This window comes from Camelina sativa, chromosome 7, assembly GCF_030686135.1.
Source record: "Camelina sativa cultivar CO46 ecotype springtype chromosome 7, ASM3068613v1".
In the NCBI taxonomy this organism is placed as follows: Eukaryota; Viridiplantae; Streptophyta; class Magnoliopsida; order Brassicales; family Brassicaceae; genus Camelina; species Camelina sativa.
Window position 1 is genome coordinate 27488947 of NC_141886.1, and position 14440 is coordinate 27503386.

Genomic DNA, 14440 nt, shown 5'->3' on the forward strand with positions numbered 1-14440 from the left:
TGGATGTCTAATCTCACAAACTTCATGCTTCAGTTCAGATGTTCAATCCTGAGCATAAAATGAGTGTGTTAGAGTTCCACGTCCAAAAAAACAAAATAATTGGACAACATATATAATATGAGTCAACCATCTTCTCTTGAACTAGATTTCACGAGTGAGTTAGACTTATTACTAAAAAAATACAAGATAATAAAAAAATTAATTTCAACAAACAACTTCTAATTTATAATTCGATGGATTATTCTCTCTTGTTGAAAGAATCTCTGGTTTTATATTCCACAGGTTCACTCTCTCATAGTTAGTTGTCTTAGAGCAAAGCGTGGACAAATGATAATTAAATATACATAAATTTCAGTTTTTTTTTAGTGGTCACAAAGTTTAACATTTACTATTAAAGCTGAGATAATGATTCAGTGACGTAAATAATGTGGAAGAAAGAGTCAAGTTGCCTGTGACAGACAATAAATCAACAAAGACAAAATAGGCAAAAAAGAAAAAAAGAGACAAAAAATAAAAGTTGGAAATTGAACCCGTACCTTTTTGGCAATCGCGTAAACTTTTCGAAAGATGTCAATTTGTTCCGTGCCAATAAATATTTTCTCATTTGATTCCCTTTTACTAACAAAGTAACAGCATTGACTCTCTTTCAAATACAAAATACAGAATGTGAATTAAAATTGAGAAAAATATCAAAAAAATCACGAACTTTCAAATTGTGGCCAAAAAAAATCATCAACTTTTAAAATGTCATTTAAATTATCAAGTTTTTATTGACTTTTTTAAAAATAAGTAACTTTCGTTGACTAAGCCATTTGAGGCACAACGTTAAATTTTCAGTTAAACAGCGATAACAAAATTAACTTCCGTCATAATTTCCGTTAAGCCAAAACGACGTCGTTTTAATTAGAAGATTAAAACAAAAAAGTTTTGCGTCAAGCAGAAATGGAACAACCTACCTTTGAAACTAAAAACAAGCACTTTACCATTGAACCACGATCACATTTCAGCATATTAATAAACAGAGATATATTTATAGATAAAAACTCGATTAAAATAACAAAACTAAAAAAGGTTATATGTAATGTATTTATATATATATATTATCATATCATTACTTTACATATATATATATATATATTAACGTTTTACAATATAATATATAATATAAAAAGCAAAAATTAATATAACTTTTTCTTTGGTAGATAAATATTTTTTTATTACATACTAAGTAAGATATATAACTGATAGCGTGCATATATCAAAATTAGTATGTCTTATTTATCGGGATGAAGTGCATAAATTTTAAATACGGTTTTTTACACATATACCAAATAAAACATATTGATTGTAGATTTTATTTGGTATTTGTAAAATATTTAATTTTTACTCTTTATATTATATATATAAAAAGAGTAATGATATGATAATATATATATTATAAATATATTACATATAACAGTATTTTAGTTTTGTTATTTTTAATCGATTGTTTATATATATAAATCTCTGTTTGTTATTATCGAAGTATTATTGTGGCTCAATGGTAGAGAGTTGGTAATGAGCCGACAAAGGTAGGCTGTTTGATTCCCAGTGGAATCTAAATATTTTTGTTTTAATCTTCTAATTAAAAATGACGTCGTTTTGGTATAACGGAGATTCTGACGGAAATTAACTCCGTTAACTGAAAATTTAACATCGTGTCTCAAATGACTTAGTCAATAAAAGTTACCTAATTTTTTTAAAAGTCAACAAAAACTTAATGATTTAAATGATATTTTAGAAGTTGATGATTTTTTTTGCCACAATTTGAAAGTCGGTGATTTTTTTGACATTTTTCCCAATTAAAATTTTACTTTGGTGTCATAAAAGAATTAGCCAAACAAACAGTGTCGTAAAATAACAAAATGTTGCTAATATCACGTGTGTTCTCTTCAAATCCAATTTATCATGAAAAAAGGAGTGTAATCTAAATTAGCAACGTTAAATGTTTTCTTAATTTGAAATCTCTATGCGAGCATTATACTTTTATATACCTTTATTATGACGTTGTTGTCATATTAACTGAATTGCCATAATTGATTCAAGACCAGTCTAAATTATTGTCGAGAGTCATTACTCTCGTGAGTAAGACATTTTCTACTCAGCCACTATATCATGCATATGATGTATGGATCTCCATAGAAGGACGTGTGACAAGATCCGCCACAACAACTCCCAAATCCATGCATTATTTCAGAAGACAAAAAGTGCATTAATACAACCTGTCCCAACTTTAACCTCATCATCGCTCGAGCTTTACATATTGAAATAATATAATAAATATATAAATGGATTTCAAAGTAACTGTAACATAGAGAACACTAATTATACATTAAAAAAAAAAAATTCGTTGCCTCAAACCAATAAGGTCAGGATGAACCTAGACAAATATAATCATAATGTCTTAAAAAGTCTTCAGAATTCGGTTTAGTGAATGTTTAAATATAATTATCACCTAATAAGTCATCTCGATATTTTTTTTTTGTGCAAAATAAAATATAAATGTCACACAAAATTAATAAATTCGGCTTCTATCTAGTGTAAAATTCTCTATGAAAGTAATATAGGAAAATCCACTAGAATTTGTGTTCAAGCTCGAACTCACAAGCCATCTTAAATAGACGAGGAGACTAAAACAAGACAATACAGTGTTTCTTCTATGTTCCCTTATGTTAACACCATGATATGATCCATCAATGCTAAAGCAGAGAGAGAGAGAGAGAGAGAGAGAGAGAGAGAGAGAGAGAGAGAGAGAGAGAGAGAGTGCCGCCTTACAGGGTTGGCTTGTGAGCAGTACAACTTTCCGTACAAATGCAACGGGAGCGTACCAAGGATGCTGATGATTCCCCGTGACCGTGAACCACCACGGGTGTTGTAAAAGAAGGTTTTGATTGGTTGTTCGTATATTTAACGTAGATATGAGATGTTTGCATTTGCAATTTTCAAATATATTCTACAAACACACAAAATGTTCTTCTTCTTTTTTTTGGGTGAATTTATTCCTACATGTAAATGCAAACCAAAGACACAATTAAGTCTTTTTTTCTTTTTGTCAAAAGTCTTTGGAACGAACAAATAAATTGATAAAGGCTGTTCGAACTAAAATTCGGTATTGTTCGTCGACACTGAACCAAATAAAAATCATATGTAGCTATTAATTTATTTATTTGAGGAGATAGACTTTTGAAGTTAAAGTCGTTTATATTCGCACTACTAGAAAACAATATTTTAGACCTAATAGCTAGAAAAGTTAACACTATTTACTCTCTTTTCATATTCATGATCATGGTATTGGTATTGGTACTGGTAGGGGTGGGCATTTAAACCGAACCGAACTAACTGAACTCAAACCGACCCAAACCAAATTCAATCCTACATTCCAACCATTCGATTATGTTTCTTTTCAACCCAAATGGTTCGGTTCGGTTCGGTTTTAAACCAATGTGTTTCTGAAATTAATTAATAATATTATTAAAATTATAAACATGTGATCTTATCTATTACCACTTGCATTTTATTTATATTTTACATTATTTTAGTTTTTCTAATAAAATTAACTAAATATAAATATAAATTTAATTATACTTAATATTAGGTATTAATTTTAATTTTCTATCTTTTCTAATTTATTTGATTAATTAACTATTATAAAACCATAATCAGTTTCATTTTGTTACATTAATTGATTCTTAAACCGAATTAAAACTAAACCAAACTAAAACTAAACTAAACATAAACCGACTTGAACACAAACCAAACTAAATTAACTTGGGTTGAGTTTGGTTAGAGTTTTAACAAAATCGAACAAACTGAACCGAATCGAATCCAAACACAACCCAAACTTAAACCGAAATGCCCACCCCTATCGAATTATTCATCAGTCATAAAAACTATATTTTCACGAAAATTTCAAAAAGGTTTATTTAAAGCTATGGTATCCATCCAAATGATCAATTACTATGATTTCCCCCCCCGGTATGGACCGTGATGATTTTGATAGAAAAGTTAAAGCAAGACTGGACCGTTGATTCAGGACGGTGTCGCCGGATAGGAGAGCATCTCAATCGTTGATGTCTCCTATTTAATTATCAAACACCAATTAAAAAAATTGCAAAAAGCCGTACTTATTATTCTTTATTAATTTAACTATCATTATACCGACGGCAATAATGACCCTACATGCCGGAGAATTAAAATAATCATCATATATCCTTTACCCCATTTCCCTTATTTATACATAACTCTCCTCTCTTACACACACACAACTCATTACAGAACACAGAAACAAAAGTGTAGGAGTCTCTCTAACCAATCCCGAAAGGTTTTAAAAGGGTATTTTAGTCAAATCAGCATGGATGCTTTTGATGCGATTCCAGATCCTGTGGTCATCGACATTTTAAACAAAGTCGGTGACGTGAAAACGTTGATACGGTGCCGTTCCGTTTCGAAACGATTCAACTCGTTAGCCACTCAGTCCGACTCGCTCCTTCTCCAACTCGATCAGATCCTCGGAACCACCGATTCTGACCCCGAGATCGATTCCCCGATCGCTAGCTTTTTCCGATCTCTGTTCAAATCAATTCACGGCTTCCTCCCTATCTTCCCCAAGCCAGCTGACCCGGCCGAGATCCTAACCCGATCTCCGAAAACTCCGGCTCAGATTCTCGTCGGGTTTGAACGGATCCGGAACCTTGAGGTGGAGTTATACGGCGGCGATGTCAAGCTAGAGAAAGGCGCCGCCGTTAAGTGGAAGGCTGAGTTCGGGAAAACACTCAAGAGCTGCGTCATCGTTGCTTTCCGTTCAGCCACGGTTAATACTACCCCAGGAACTACCGATTCTTCCGCCTCCGCCGCCGTCGACGGTGCTGTGGAGTCTGATTCTGAGTTCGTCTGTGGGTTGAAGACGCGCGTGGTGTGGACGATCAGCGCGTTGATGGCGGCTTCGACGCGTCATTACCTGATGAGAGATTTGGTGAAAGATCACAAGGAGATGGAGAAATTGACTGTACGTGACAGAGAAGGTGAAGGTACGGTGGTGATGGACGCTGCGGGGATGAAAGAATACAGAGAGACGGAGGCGCGTGAGGAGGATAAAGGAATTGAGCGCGTCGGGGAACGCACTGTGGTTCCTAGCGTGAGGATGAGTATGAGACACGCGCCGTCGCTGCTGTTGAAGAGCGGGATTTGTCTCGAAGCCGCGACGCTTGTGGTCGTAAGGCCGAGTGGTGTAGCTTCCGATGATAACGACGCCGAGCTGGTGACGGAGGCTTTCGCCGGAGATGGCGGCGATTGTATGTACGGAGAAGCCGTTACGGCGTTGCTCAAGCGTAGGAGGAATGTGTTAGAGATGAATTCTTTCTAAAATATTATTTTTTTTAAAAGGCTTAATGGGCTTTTTTTGGGCTATCGTATGTGCGGCCTGTTTCTTATGTATATAAAAACTTTGAATCGTACAAAGCCGATTGTACTATTGGCGTACGACTTTGGTCAAATGACATCAAATCTGAATTATTATTCCTCTAATATGATATGATTACCAACATTAATTGCGTTACAGCATCTAATATAATATTCTCTCCGTTTCATAACATAAGATGTTTAGAAAAGTATTTTTGTTTTTTAATATAGGATGTTTCCAACTTTCTATACAATTTTTAAATTAAATTTATATTTTATATTATGTAGACTTTTACGATTGATTAAACTTTTTAAAAGTAATTATTTTGTAATATACGTGTTTTCACTAAAACATCCTATATTTTGAAACTATATTTTGAAACAAACGAGTATTACTGATATGATTCGAACGAATTTATTAATAGCAATAGTTTAAATATAAAACGCTGTTAAGTATCTTGAGTGATCTCACCCATATGGCCATATCTAATGAATATGTTTAGAAAAAAATACAGCTATTTTATTCAATAGCAATTACTTTCGAAATCTGACATTAATTTTTGTGATTGCCTATGTTCATGAGGTGGATATAACATGAAATAAAGGCAATTATAATTACGCAAATTGCAAGATTCAAGCCTATCGGATCCAGTTTGAAGCCCATCAAGGCCCGCTCTTCACAGGAGAAAACTTTCAGTTTATGAGCTCTTCTTCTTCTAGTTCGACTTTTTCAATGTCTCTTTCTTGAGCAAATAAAAATCTTATATATTAATTGATCTGATATCATTATGAACACATTGTTAGTATTCCATTGAGTGGTATCATCTCATATCATGATCAAAAAAGAATGTTACATTAATTTGGTCACTAACATGTTTCTTTACATTATTATACATTTGCAAAAAGGCTATAGAGTGCGGAGAAATAATTAAACCATATTACCAAACAAAACAAGGTGGTCCTTGCTTAACATGTCAATGACAAATATTTGTGCTTTATATCAAATGAAGACTAATAAAACAGAATATCTCACATATATGTAAACTTGATTAGGCTATAGCTCTGAATGATGCTTCAATCTATAACTTTGATTGCAAGTTTAAAGTTTCAGGCAATAACATTTTCATACTTATCAGGCTTTACTTTTGTGGTTTTTCACATATTAATATCATGTATAGAGAGTTTTACCTCAATTATGCATTGTGATTTGACAAAGAAAAAAAGACTTATTAGATTCGTGGAAAAAAAAGCGTGAAATGTAAATTGCCTAACTTTTTTTCGAGTGAGGCTCTTAAGAAAGGCCTACCCACATGATTTCTCAACATTGTCGCTCTCATTCACAAGGATTGGGGTACAACTAAATCAAACAGTATCTTCAATCTACATAAATTTAGCTTTATGAATATTGATTATAAAAATGATATCTTCCATTTCAACAATCTATTTATAAAAAGTATTGCTACTTAAATGTTAAATATAAAGTTTTTTTTTTTGCTAGTGCAAAAGGCCTACCTCAATGTTGATGCAAACTTATCATGATAAAACATACAATATCTAACTTTTTTTTTTTCATCCTTTAATTTGAGTTTAGGGTCTGCTAGTTTCTTTGTGTTGAATTATTTCTTGAAGTGCATATATATCAGTTCTAATCTGTACAACTTTAAAGAGACTAACGCAATTAGCGCCAAATGGTAAATTTAACCTAATTAGAGTGAAACCCGGAACCGGAAATCGAGTACGCAGTATTAGGGCTTATTTACCCATATCACATGAATTAGCGTGAAAAAATTCGAATTTCAGAATTTTGCCAAATAAAGCTGTTGTGTAACTAATAAAGTTCATCTAACTAAAGCCAGTTACAAAAATTTGTAATACTAGTTAAAAAGTTCATCGAGTTTTACACATTATTTCTCTCACCAAGGATCCAAAACGTCCATGTTATACATGTTTTAATTTAAATGGGAATTAACGGTTAAAGCAAGAGTTTCATGAAAATTGCTGGAACGAACGAGAGCTATATCTTAACCAAAGAAACGCAACTGTACCTGTGAAAATTCAGTTAAGCTAAGGAAGCAATATATAGTGTGAGAAGCATGACATTAAATCAAAATATTGTGTTAGAAAATCATTTTCTCGTTTTCTGTTTTGTGAAAGGTAAAGAAGAACAAGACCAGCTAGCATAAAGGGAAAACCTCTTATTCAAGAATTGAAACTTGTCTAAATCATGCAACAAATGTATTGGATGATTAAAGAAACTAGTTCACTGCGACGTCTTGGACCAAGTTTAATTACTTAATGTTGAGTTCAAGTTTTATTACCATAGTGTCCATAACTATTGTGAAATATATGAACGGTGAAACTGTAAAATAGTAGAGAAACAAAACTGTTTGAAGTGGAAACCACAACTTTTTGTTTGGTTAGTTTTCAGAAATCCGCAATGATGCTTTTCGATTTAGCAAAACAATCATATCAAACAATTCATGCCTCATGTCACACAATAACTTCACCATACACTATTTCAGTACGTGATCATCACATCATTAACATCCCTAGATCGTTTTGCACTCCTGAATTTCGTTGTCATTTGGTACTAGCTTATATAGTTTGGAAATATAGTTAGAAGGTAGTTAAATCGTAAGATAGCAATTGAAAATTTGATGATTGTATGGTTGAAAGATAACAACAAGAAAGGGAAATGTGACCACACAGCTTGTGATCAATATTCAATAGCATTGGATTAAGAAACAAGCCTCGTGCCCTTCCAATCTTTTCCTTTTTTATTCTTCTTTATACCATTGTCTTTCTTTTTCTATCATAGATAATAATATTATCAGTTTATATTGAATTTGCAAAAGTAAAGCCCACGAAACCTTTCCAACTTTAATCTATTGAGCAATTCGACTATAACCCATCATCACCCTTGTCACATTCACATGTTATATATACTTTTTAAAAAATAATATGAATGAATTATAAAAAATCACCAAACCTTTGAAATATGATTGTGGATAGCTTATCGATAGATGTAAGAACTATAACCAATGCATTTATTTTTTGTTAATCGAGTTCATAGAGATGAAATGTAGACTAACACGAGTTCTATACTGACGACGATATGGGTTTCACATTTAGTATAGTAACTAGTAAGTATTGCATACACTCACCGCATACACTTTGAAATTTGGTATTGGCTTATATATAAATCTCAAAATTAAAACTGAATAACTTATACATCAATACATGAATGATGAATCTATTCAAAAACAAGAACAAGAAGGTGGTGACGACCACTGAAAGTGAATGATTCAGTCAAGAAGCTTCTTGTTTACGATTGAATAAAGTTGTAATGAACCCACTTCACTCCATTGACCCCATCACTTCTTCTTCTTCTTCTCCATATTTATCCATCAATTACATTTTTACGAAGTCAATTTGGCGAAGGTGCACCACCGATTTTTTTCACTTTTTGAAAAAGGGTTTAAGTGAAAAGGAAAGTTCCCCCCCCCCCCCCCCCCCCCCCCCCCGCAAAAGCAAAAAGCATGTAAAGCTGTCACAACACAGGAATATCAAAGCCTAACAAGAAAATTTTTATAAAGAAAAAAAAGAAGAATAATTTTATAAATCCAGACATAAAAAGCTGAACCCTTCCCATTAAGAGATCGATCCAAAAAACCAAAACCCAAGAAAAACAAAAGCAAAGAAAAAGGTATGATCAAAGGAAGCAATGGAAACAGAGGATCTTCTTCTTCTGGTTACTCTGCAGATTTGTTGGTTTGTTTCCCTTCCAGAGCCCACTTAGCTCTTACTCCTAAGCCCATTTGTAGCCCATCTCGTCCTTCCGACTCCTCCACTAACCGTCGTCCCCATCACCGTCGCCAGCTAAGTAAACTCTCCGGCGGCGGTGGTGGAGGAGGAGGACATGGGAGTCCTGCTTTGTGGGCTAAACAAGCGAGCAGTAAGAATATGGGTGGTGACGAAATAGCTGAACCAACATCGCCTAAAGTCACTTGCGCCGGTCAGATCAAAGTCCGGCCGAGCAAATGCGGAGGAGGAAAAGGAAAGAATTGGCAATCGGTGATGGAAGAGATCGAGAGGATACATGACAGTAGATCGCAAAGCAAGTTCTTAGGGTTGAAGAAAGATGTGATGGGTTTCTTGACTTGTCTCAGAAACATCAGATTCGACTTCAGGTGTTTTGGTGATTTCCGACATGCTGATGTCACAAGCGACGACGAAGAAGACGAAGATGATGATGAAGATGAGGATGAAGAAGTAGAAGGAGAAGAAGAGAACTCAAAGAATGTTTTCTCCAAATGGTTTATGGTTTTACAAGAGGAACAGAGCAACAACGACGACGCTAAGAACAACAAGTGTTGTGACGCCGTAGATGGTGATGAGAAGAAACGCGATCTTGAAAAGTCAGACGCAGAACCGGCGGTTCCGCCGCCAAACGCGCTTTTTCTTATGCGGTGTAGATCAGCTCCAGCGAAGAGTTGGTTAGAAGAGAGAATGAAAGCAAAAACAGAGCAAGATAACAGAGAAGAAGAAGAAGAAACAGAGGATCAAGAAACGAATACGAAGAAGACGAAGAAGGATTTGAGATCACTAATGGAGGAAGAGAAGATGGAACTGGTGTTGATGAGATACGATACTGAGTTTTACAGACTCTCTTCAGACATCGCTAAGGAAACTTGGGTTGTCGGCGGGGTTCAAGATCCTCTGTCTCGGAGTCGAAGCTGGAAAAGCTGAATTTTTTTTACATATCCACCGTTACTCATCATTAATCATCGTATTTTAAAATCTGATTAAGCGTTTTTTTAATAGTCTTATCATTTTGATTATCTGTTAATTATTTTTGAAACTGTTTTTTTTTTTTTGGTTTCTTGAGTTTCCATGGTTCCTCTGTTTTGTATCTCAAAAGGTTTTTTTTTTGTTTACCTTCTTTGTTTCGTGTGTTTCATCACAACGTTTGTAATGTAATGCAAATATGTACAGGCTTTTTATATGTTACACGAAGTTGCTTAAAATATCATTTTTTTGTATTATATGTTTCCCTTGATAATACGTTCTTTTTGTAAACCATCGAGGAGTTTAATATAATAAAAATCAAATGAAAACAAACATTTCATTTTGCTTGTTATGTCACGAGTTCAATCCTAATATAGAACCAAATTGAAGGTTATATATACTTTGAACACGGCAAGCAATAACAAGCAAGTTAGCTCTCTTCATCCTGATAATAACATCAAACGAATAAGCCACATCAGCCAACCTTGTCTGAGTTCTCTAAATGCTATAGAGAAGCACAACACTCACTATCAGGTATGATCACTACAAACGAACATACACAATTATCATCAAATGTCCATGAACAAAGTTTCTTCCATTTTTAAAAAAAATTTCCTGACCACCTTTTGCTAACAGTTAGGCAAACAACTTTGTATATGTTATTGTGTAACAATTTTATAACATATTTCTGCAAATTTTAACTACTATTAAAAAAAAAAAAAAGTTTCATACCCTAGTTAATCTATTTGATTAGATGGCTAGTCTAATTTTTTTTAGCACTTTAATTATTTACTCCTGTTTTGGTTCCAAATCACTAGATCACACATAAGTTTCGAATAAACCCCTTTCAAGTTTCAACTTTGCCCACATATCCATAAGTCCTCGAGACAAGGCTATTGACATAAGACAAATCTATGAACAGAGGTCTCAAAAATCACAAAATTCAAAGCTTTAATAATGGGTTTATGAAAATATAATAGAAAAATCACAAGACTTTTCCCTTATGATATGAGGTGTTAGTCTTGACCAATTAATACAAAATTTTGATTGGTAAAAAGTAAAAACAAACTTTCTTAAAAAGCTCCTGAAATGAGAAAATTATGAGATTAGCAAAAACCCAAAAAAGGCAAACAAACACGCAGACACAATCAAATCATTTAAAAATCTCTTAAAACTATACAAATGTTTTGGCTTAGCCAATTTATCTCCCATTTCAATTAACCACAACTAAATCCGAGCCGATTCCTTTAAACCGGACATTTCTACCGGTCTGCTTCCTAAATCGGACATTCACCTCAGCCAAGGCTCTTCTAGTCTCTTCATCTCCAGGTGTCTCCATCAACAACAACTCATATTCTTGAATCGCGTGTTGCCATTTCTCCAACTACATTCAGTACATAGATTAAATCCAATTCAAACATTCATCACAAATACAAAATTACATCAAACCAATAAAAATGCAAATGTCATTTCAAAATCGGTTTGGACCGGTTAAATTGAGCTTTTAAATACCTTGGCATAAGAATCAGCCCTGCGCCGTCTCGCCTTTCTGTAGGATGGCTGGAGACTGAGAGCCAATGTGCAATCTTCAATGGCTTTCTCGAACAGACCAATCTTAAATCTTGAGGCAGCTCTGTTACATAGCAAGAGGGCATTATAGGGATCTTTCTCTAGTCCTTCCGTGTAAACCACGCAAGCCCCTTCGAATTTTGACGCGTTGAAAAGCAAGTTTCCGCTCAGTCTCGCTGAAGCAACCGCTCTCGCTGTTTTAGCTACCGCGTTTACTTCTTCGCTACTTGGATCCAGTCGAGCCGCTTGCCTTGACGCGGTTACTGCATCTTCAAATCTGTCCAAGAAAGAAAGCAAGACATGAGTAAGTACTCCTCACATGCATTTTCACAAGTTAAAAACCAGCAAGATATTTCATCCCATTTAAAGCCGAGCTCCGACGATTAAGAGGTGATGGTGTTACACTGACCTTCCTACTGCAATGTAGACCTGAGCTCCGACCATTAAGAGGTAAGAAGTGATGGAAAGACCAAAAATCTTTATGAAACTATCGATCTCGAAGCGTTTTGTTCCTTTCTGGTACACGCTGTACGCTTCCTCGTGTCGCTGAAGATGCAATAAAGCCTCGGTTTGAAGCGCATAGACCTTTAGGAGATCGAAGATTACGGGTTTTAATTAGTCAAAACAAGAGAACTGTCCACCAATAGCTAAACCACACAATTCGTCGATTAAACAGAACATAAGCATACTATATTTGGCTCCTTGTTAAACAAAAAAAAAAAAAAAAACATTGGAGAACAAGAAAGAAAGCTAACCCTAGGAGAAGAATCGGCTCCATATGATATCGCAAAAAGAGTCTCTTTCAACGCAACATTCCATTCCTTTGATCTTCGAGCTTCATCGCACCTCTTTAAGCATTTTATAACATCTTCAACTTGTTCTATATGTTTTGTCTCTGTATATTTTCCAGCTTCGTTATAATGACTCAAAGCTTTTTCAACCTCACCCAATCTGGTAAAAAAAAAACAAAAATCAAAATCCAGGGTGCAATTGGGTGCTTAATAACTAAATGGTACCACAGTCCACAGAGTAATTATCTTAAATTTAAAGGGACTAATTAGAAAGAAAAAAGTGAAGACTCTACCTGAGTTGGAGGGAAGCGAGTCTCTGATGAGCTCTCTCATAAGTTGGGTTTAGTCTTAAAGCTTCTTCACAAGCATCGGAAGCTTCAAGAAGACGACCGAGACTGATCAAAGCGGCTGATTTGTTACACCAATACGTCGGCGTTTTGGGGTCAGCTGAGATGGCTCTCTCGTAAAACACAAGAGCTTGTGCAAACCTCCCACGACAATACTCTTCGTTTCCCATTCTCTTGAGAGCCTCTGGATCGAGTCTGTAATTTACAGGCTTGCCCTCCCACCGGCTTTTCGTCTTCGGGACGTCAGCTTTAACGGCGGGCTGTGGTTTCACGATGATGTTTCCCATGACGCCGTTAAGAGAGAATCTCTTGCTCTCTGTTCTTGATGAGCCCGAGGAAATCGATTTCTTTGCTGAATCTGATGATTTTCTGGTGGAATCTGATGATTTTCTCGGTTGGTTCTCATCGGTTATTTGCTTTTGTTGGGGTTTCTGGGAATCAGACTTCTTTGGTTGAGAAGAAGTATCGGTGGACACTCTGGGGAGGATTTTAGGGTTTGTAATGGTGGGTGTTGACTTGGAAGGCAAGTTATCTTTTACCCTGCGATCTTTTTCCGGTAAAGAGGGTTTTCTCCGACGAGGGCTCCAGCTTTGGAAAATACATCCAAGGACACTCTCACAACCCATTTTTTGACCTGTGGATAACTTCTTCAATTTCGCCATTTTTAAGAAGGAAACAAAAAAAAAAGTTGGAAGCTTTGAAGAAGATAAAGAAGCAAAGCAATGTGAAGAGATCGATGAAACAGAGGAGTAAGAGTTTTTTTTCTTTCTTATTTTCTAGTTGAAGATGAAAGGTGTTTATGTACTATATATATAAGTCTAAGAAAAGAGTTACAGTGGAGTACTTTCCAAGAAACCAACTTTTTGATTTGTCTGCCTTTTGCTATAACACAAAAATCTTGCTTTCGTTTTCTAAAAATCCACAATTAAGATCTTAATTTTATTTAATGGGGTCGATTCGTTAAAACATTCCTGTTATTGAAATAATTATATATGAATCGGCTGACCCTATCGTTTGATTGTTTTATTGTCTTAATTGATAAAGACGAAAAATGCAAATAGTTTGTTCAAATGTATCTTTGGACCCTAGCGAAATATTAATATTTGTTGTTAGTATCATTATTTCAGACATTTACGGTCATGATTAATACTACAAGGAACACGGAACTTTTTCACAAAGACAATTATCATCATAGAGCACAAAACTCAAAACCTTTAATTAGTTGGACAAATTAGTTACGAGCACTAGCAATAGATTCATAATAAACTAAGCAATTCTGTTAGTAGTTGTTGTGCCCTATAATTTATATGTTTTGTGGTTGTTTGTTTTGAATAATCTATCTCATATTCCTGATTTCAAACTTTTTTTTATTATACAACTAATCTTAGCAACAGCAATTTTAGGTAAACATCAAAATTGTATTAAACATATGGATCCAATGATGACTCCAATTGATGTAAGTATCCTACGATGATTTGTAAAACATATATAATAAATTACCAATCAAAT

At 34.6% G+C, this 14440-nt stretch overlaps 2 protein-coding genes and 1 pseudogene across 3 annotated transcripts; 2 read left to right on the top strand and 1 right to left on the bottom strand.

Moving 5' to 3' along the window:
* The first annotated feature begins 4145 nt into the window (after positions 1 to 4145).
* Positions 4146 to 5581, top strand: LOC104702595 (F-box protein AUF1 pseudogene; annotated as a pseudogene). Its single transcript, XR_015562490.1, has one exon. The product of XR_015562490.1 is annotated as an F-box protein AUF1 pseudogene (transcript).
* Positions 5582 to 8875: 3294 nt separating this feature from the next.
* LOC104702596 (uncharacterized) lies at positions 8876 to 10463 on the top strand. Its single transcript, XM_010418478.3, has one exon. The coding sequence runs from the start codon at positions 9145 to 9147 to the stop codon at positions 10183 to 10185; it is 1041 nt and encodes a 346-aa protein (XP_010416780.1). The 5' UTR covers positions 8876 to 9144; the 3' UTR covers positions 10186 to 10463.
* Positions 10464 to 11156: 693 nt separating this feature from the next.
* LOC104702597 (inactive TPR repeat-containing thioredoxin TTL3) lies at positions 11157 to 13735 on the bottom strand. The gene is made up of 5 exons (XM_010418479.3): positions 12878 to 13735; positions 12549 to 12744; positions 12203 to 12378; positions 11737 to 12070; positions 11157 to 11608 (listed from the first exon to the last, which is right to left on the bottom strand). Exons 1-5 carry the CDS (start codon positions 13591 to 13593, stop codon positions 11438 to 11440), a joined length of 1593 nt encoding a protein of 530 aa, XP_010416781.2. The 5' UTR covers positions 13594 to 13735; the 3' UTR covers positions 11157 to 11437.
* Between the last annotated feature and the right edge of the window lie 705 nt (positions 13736 to 14440).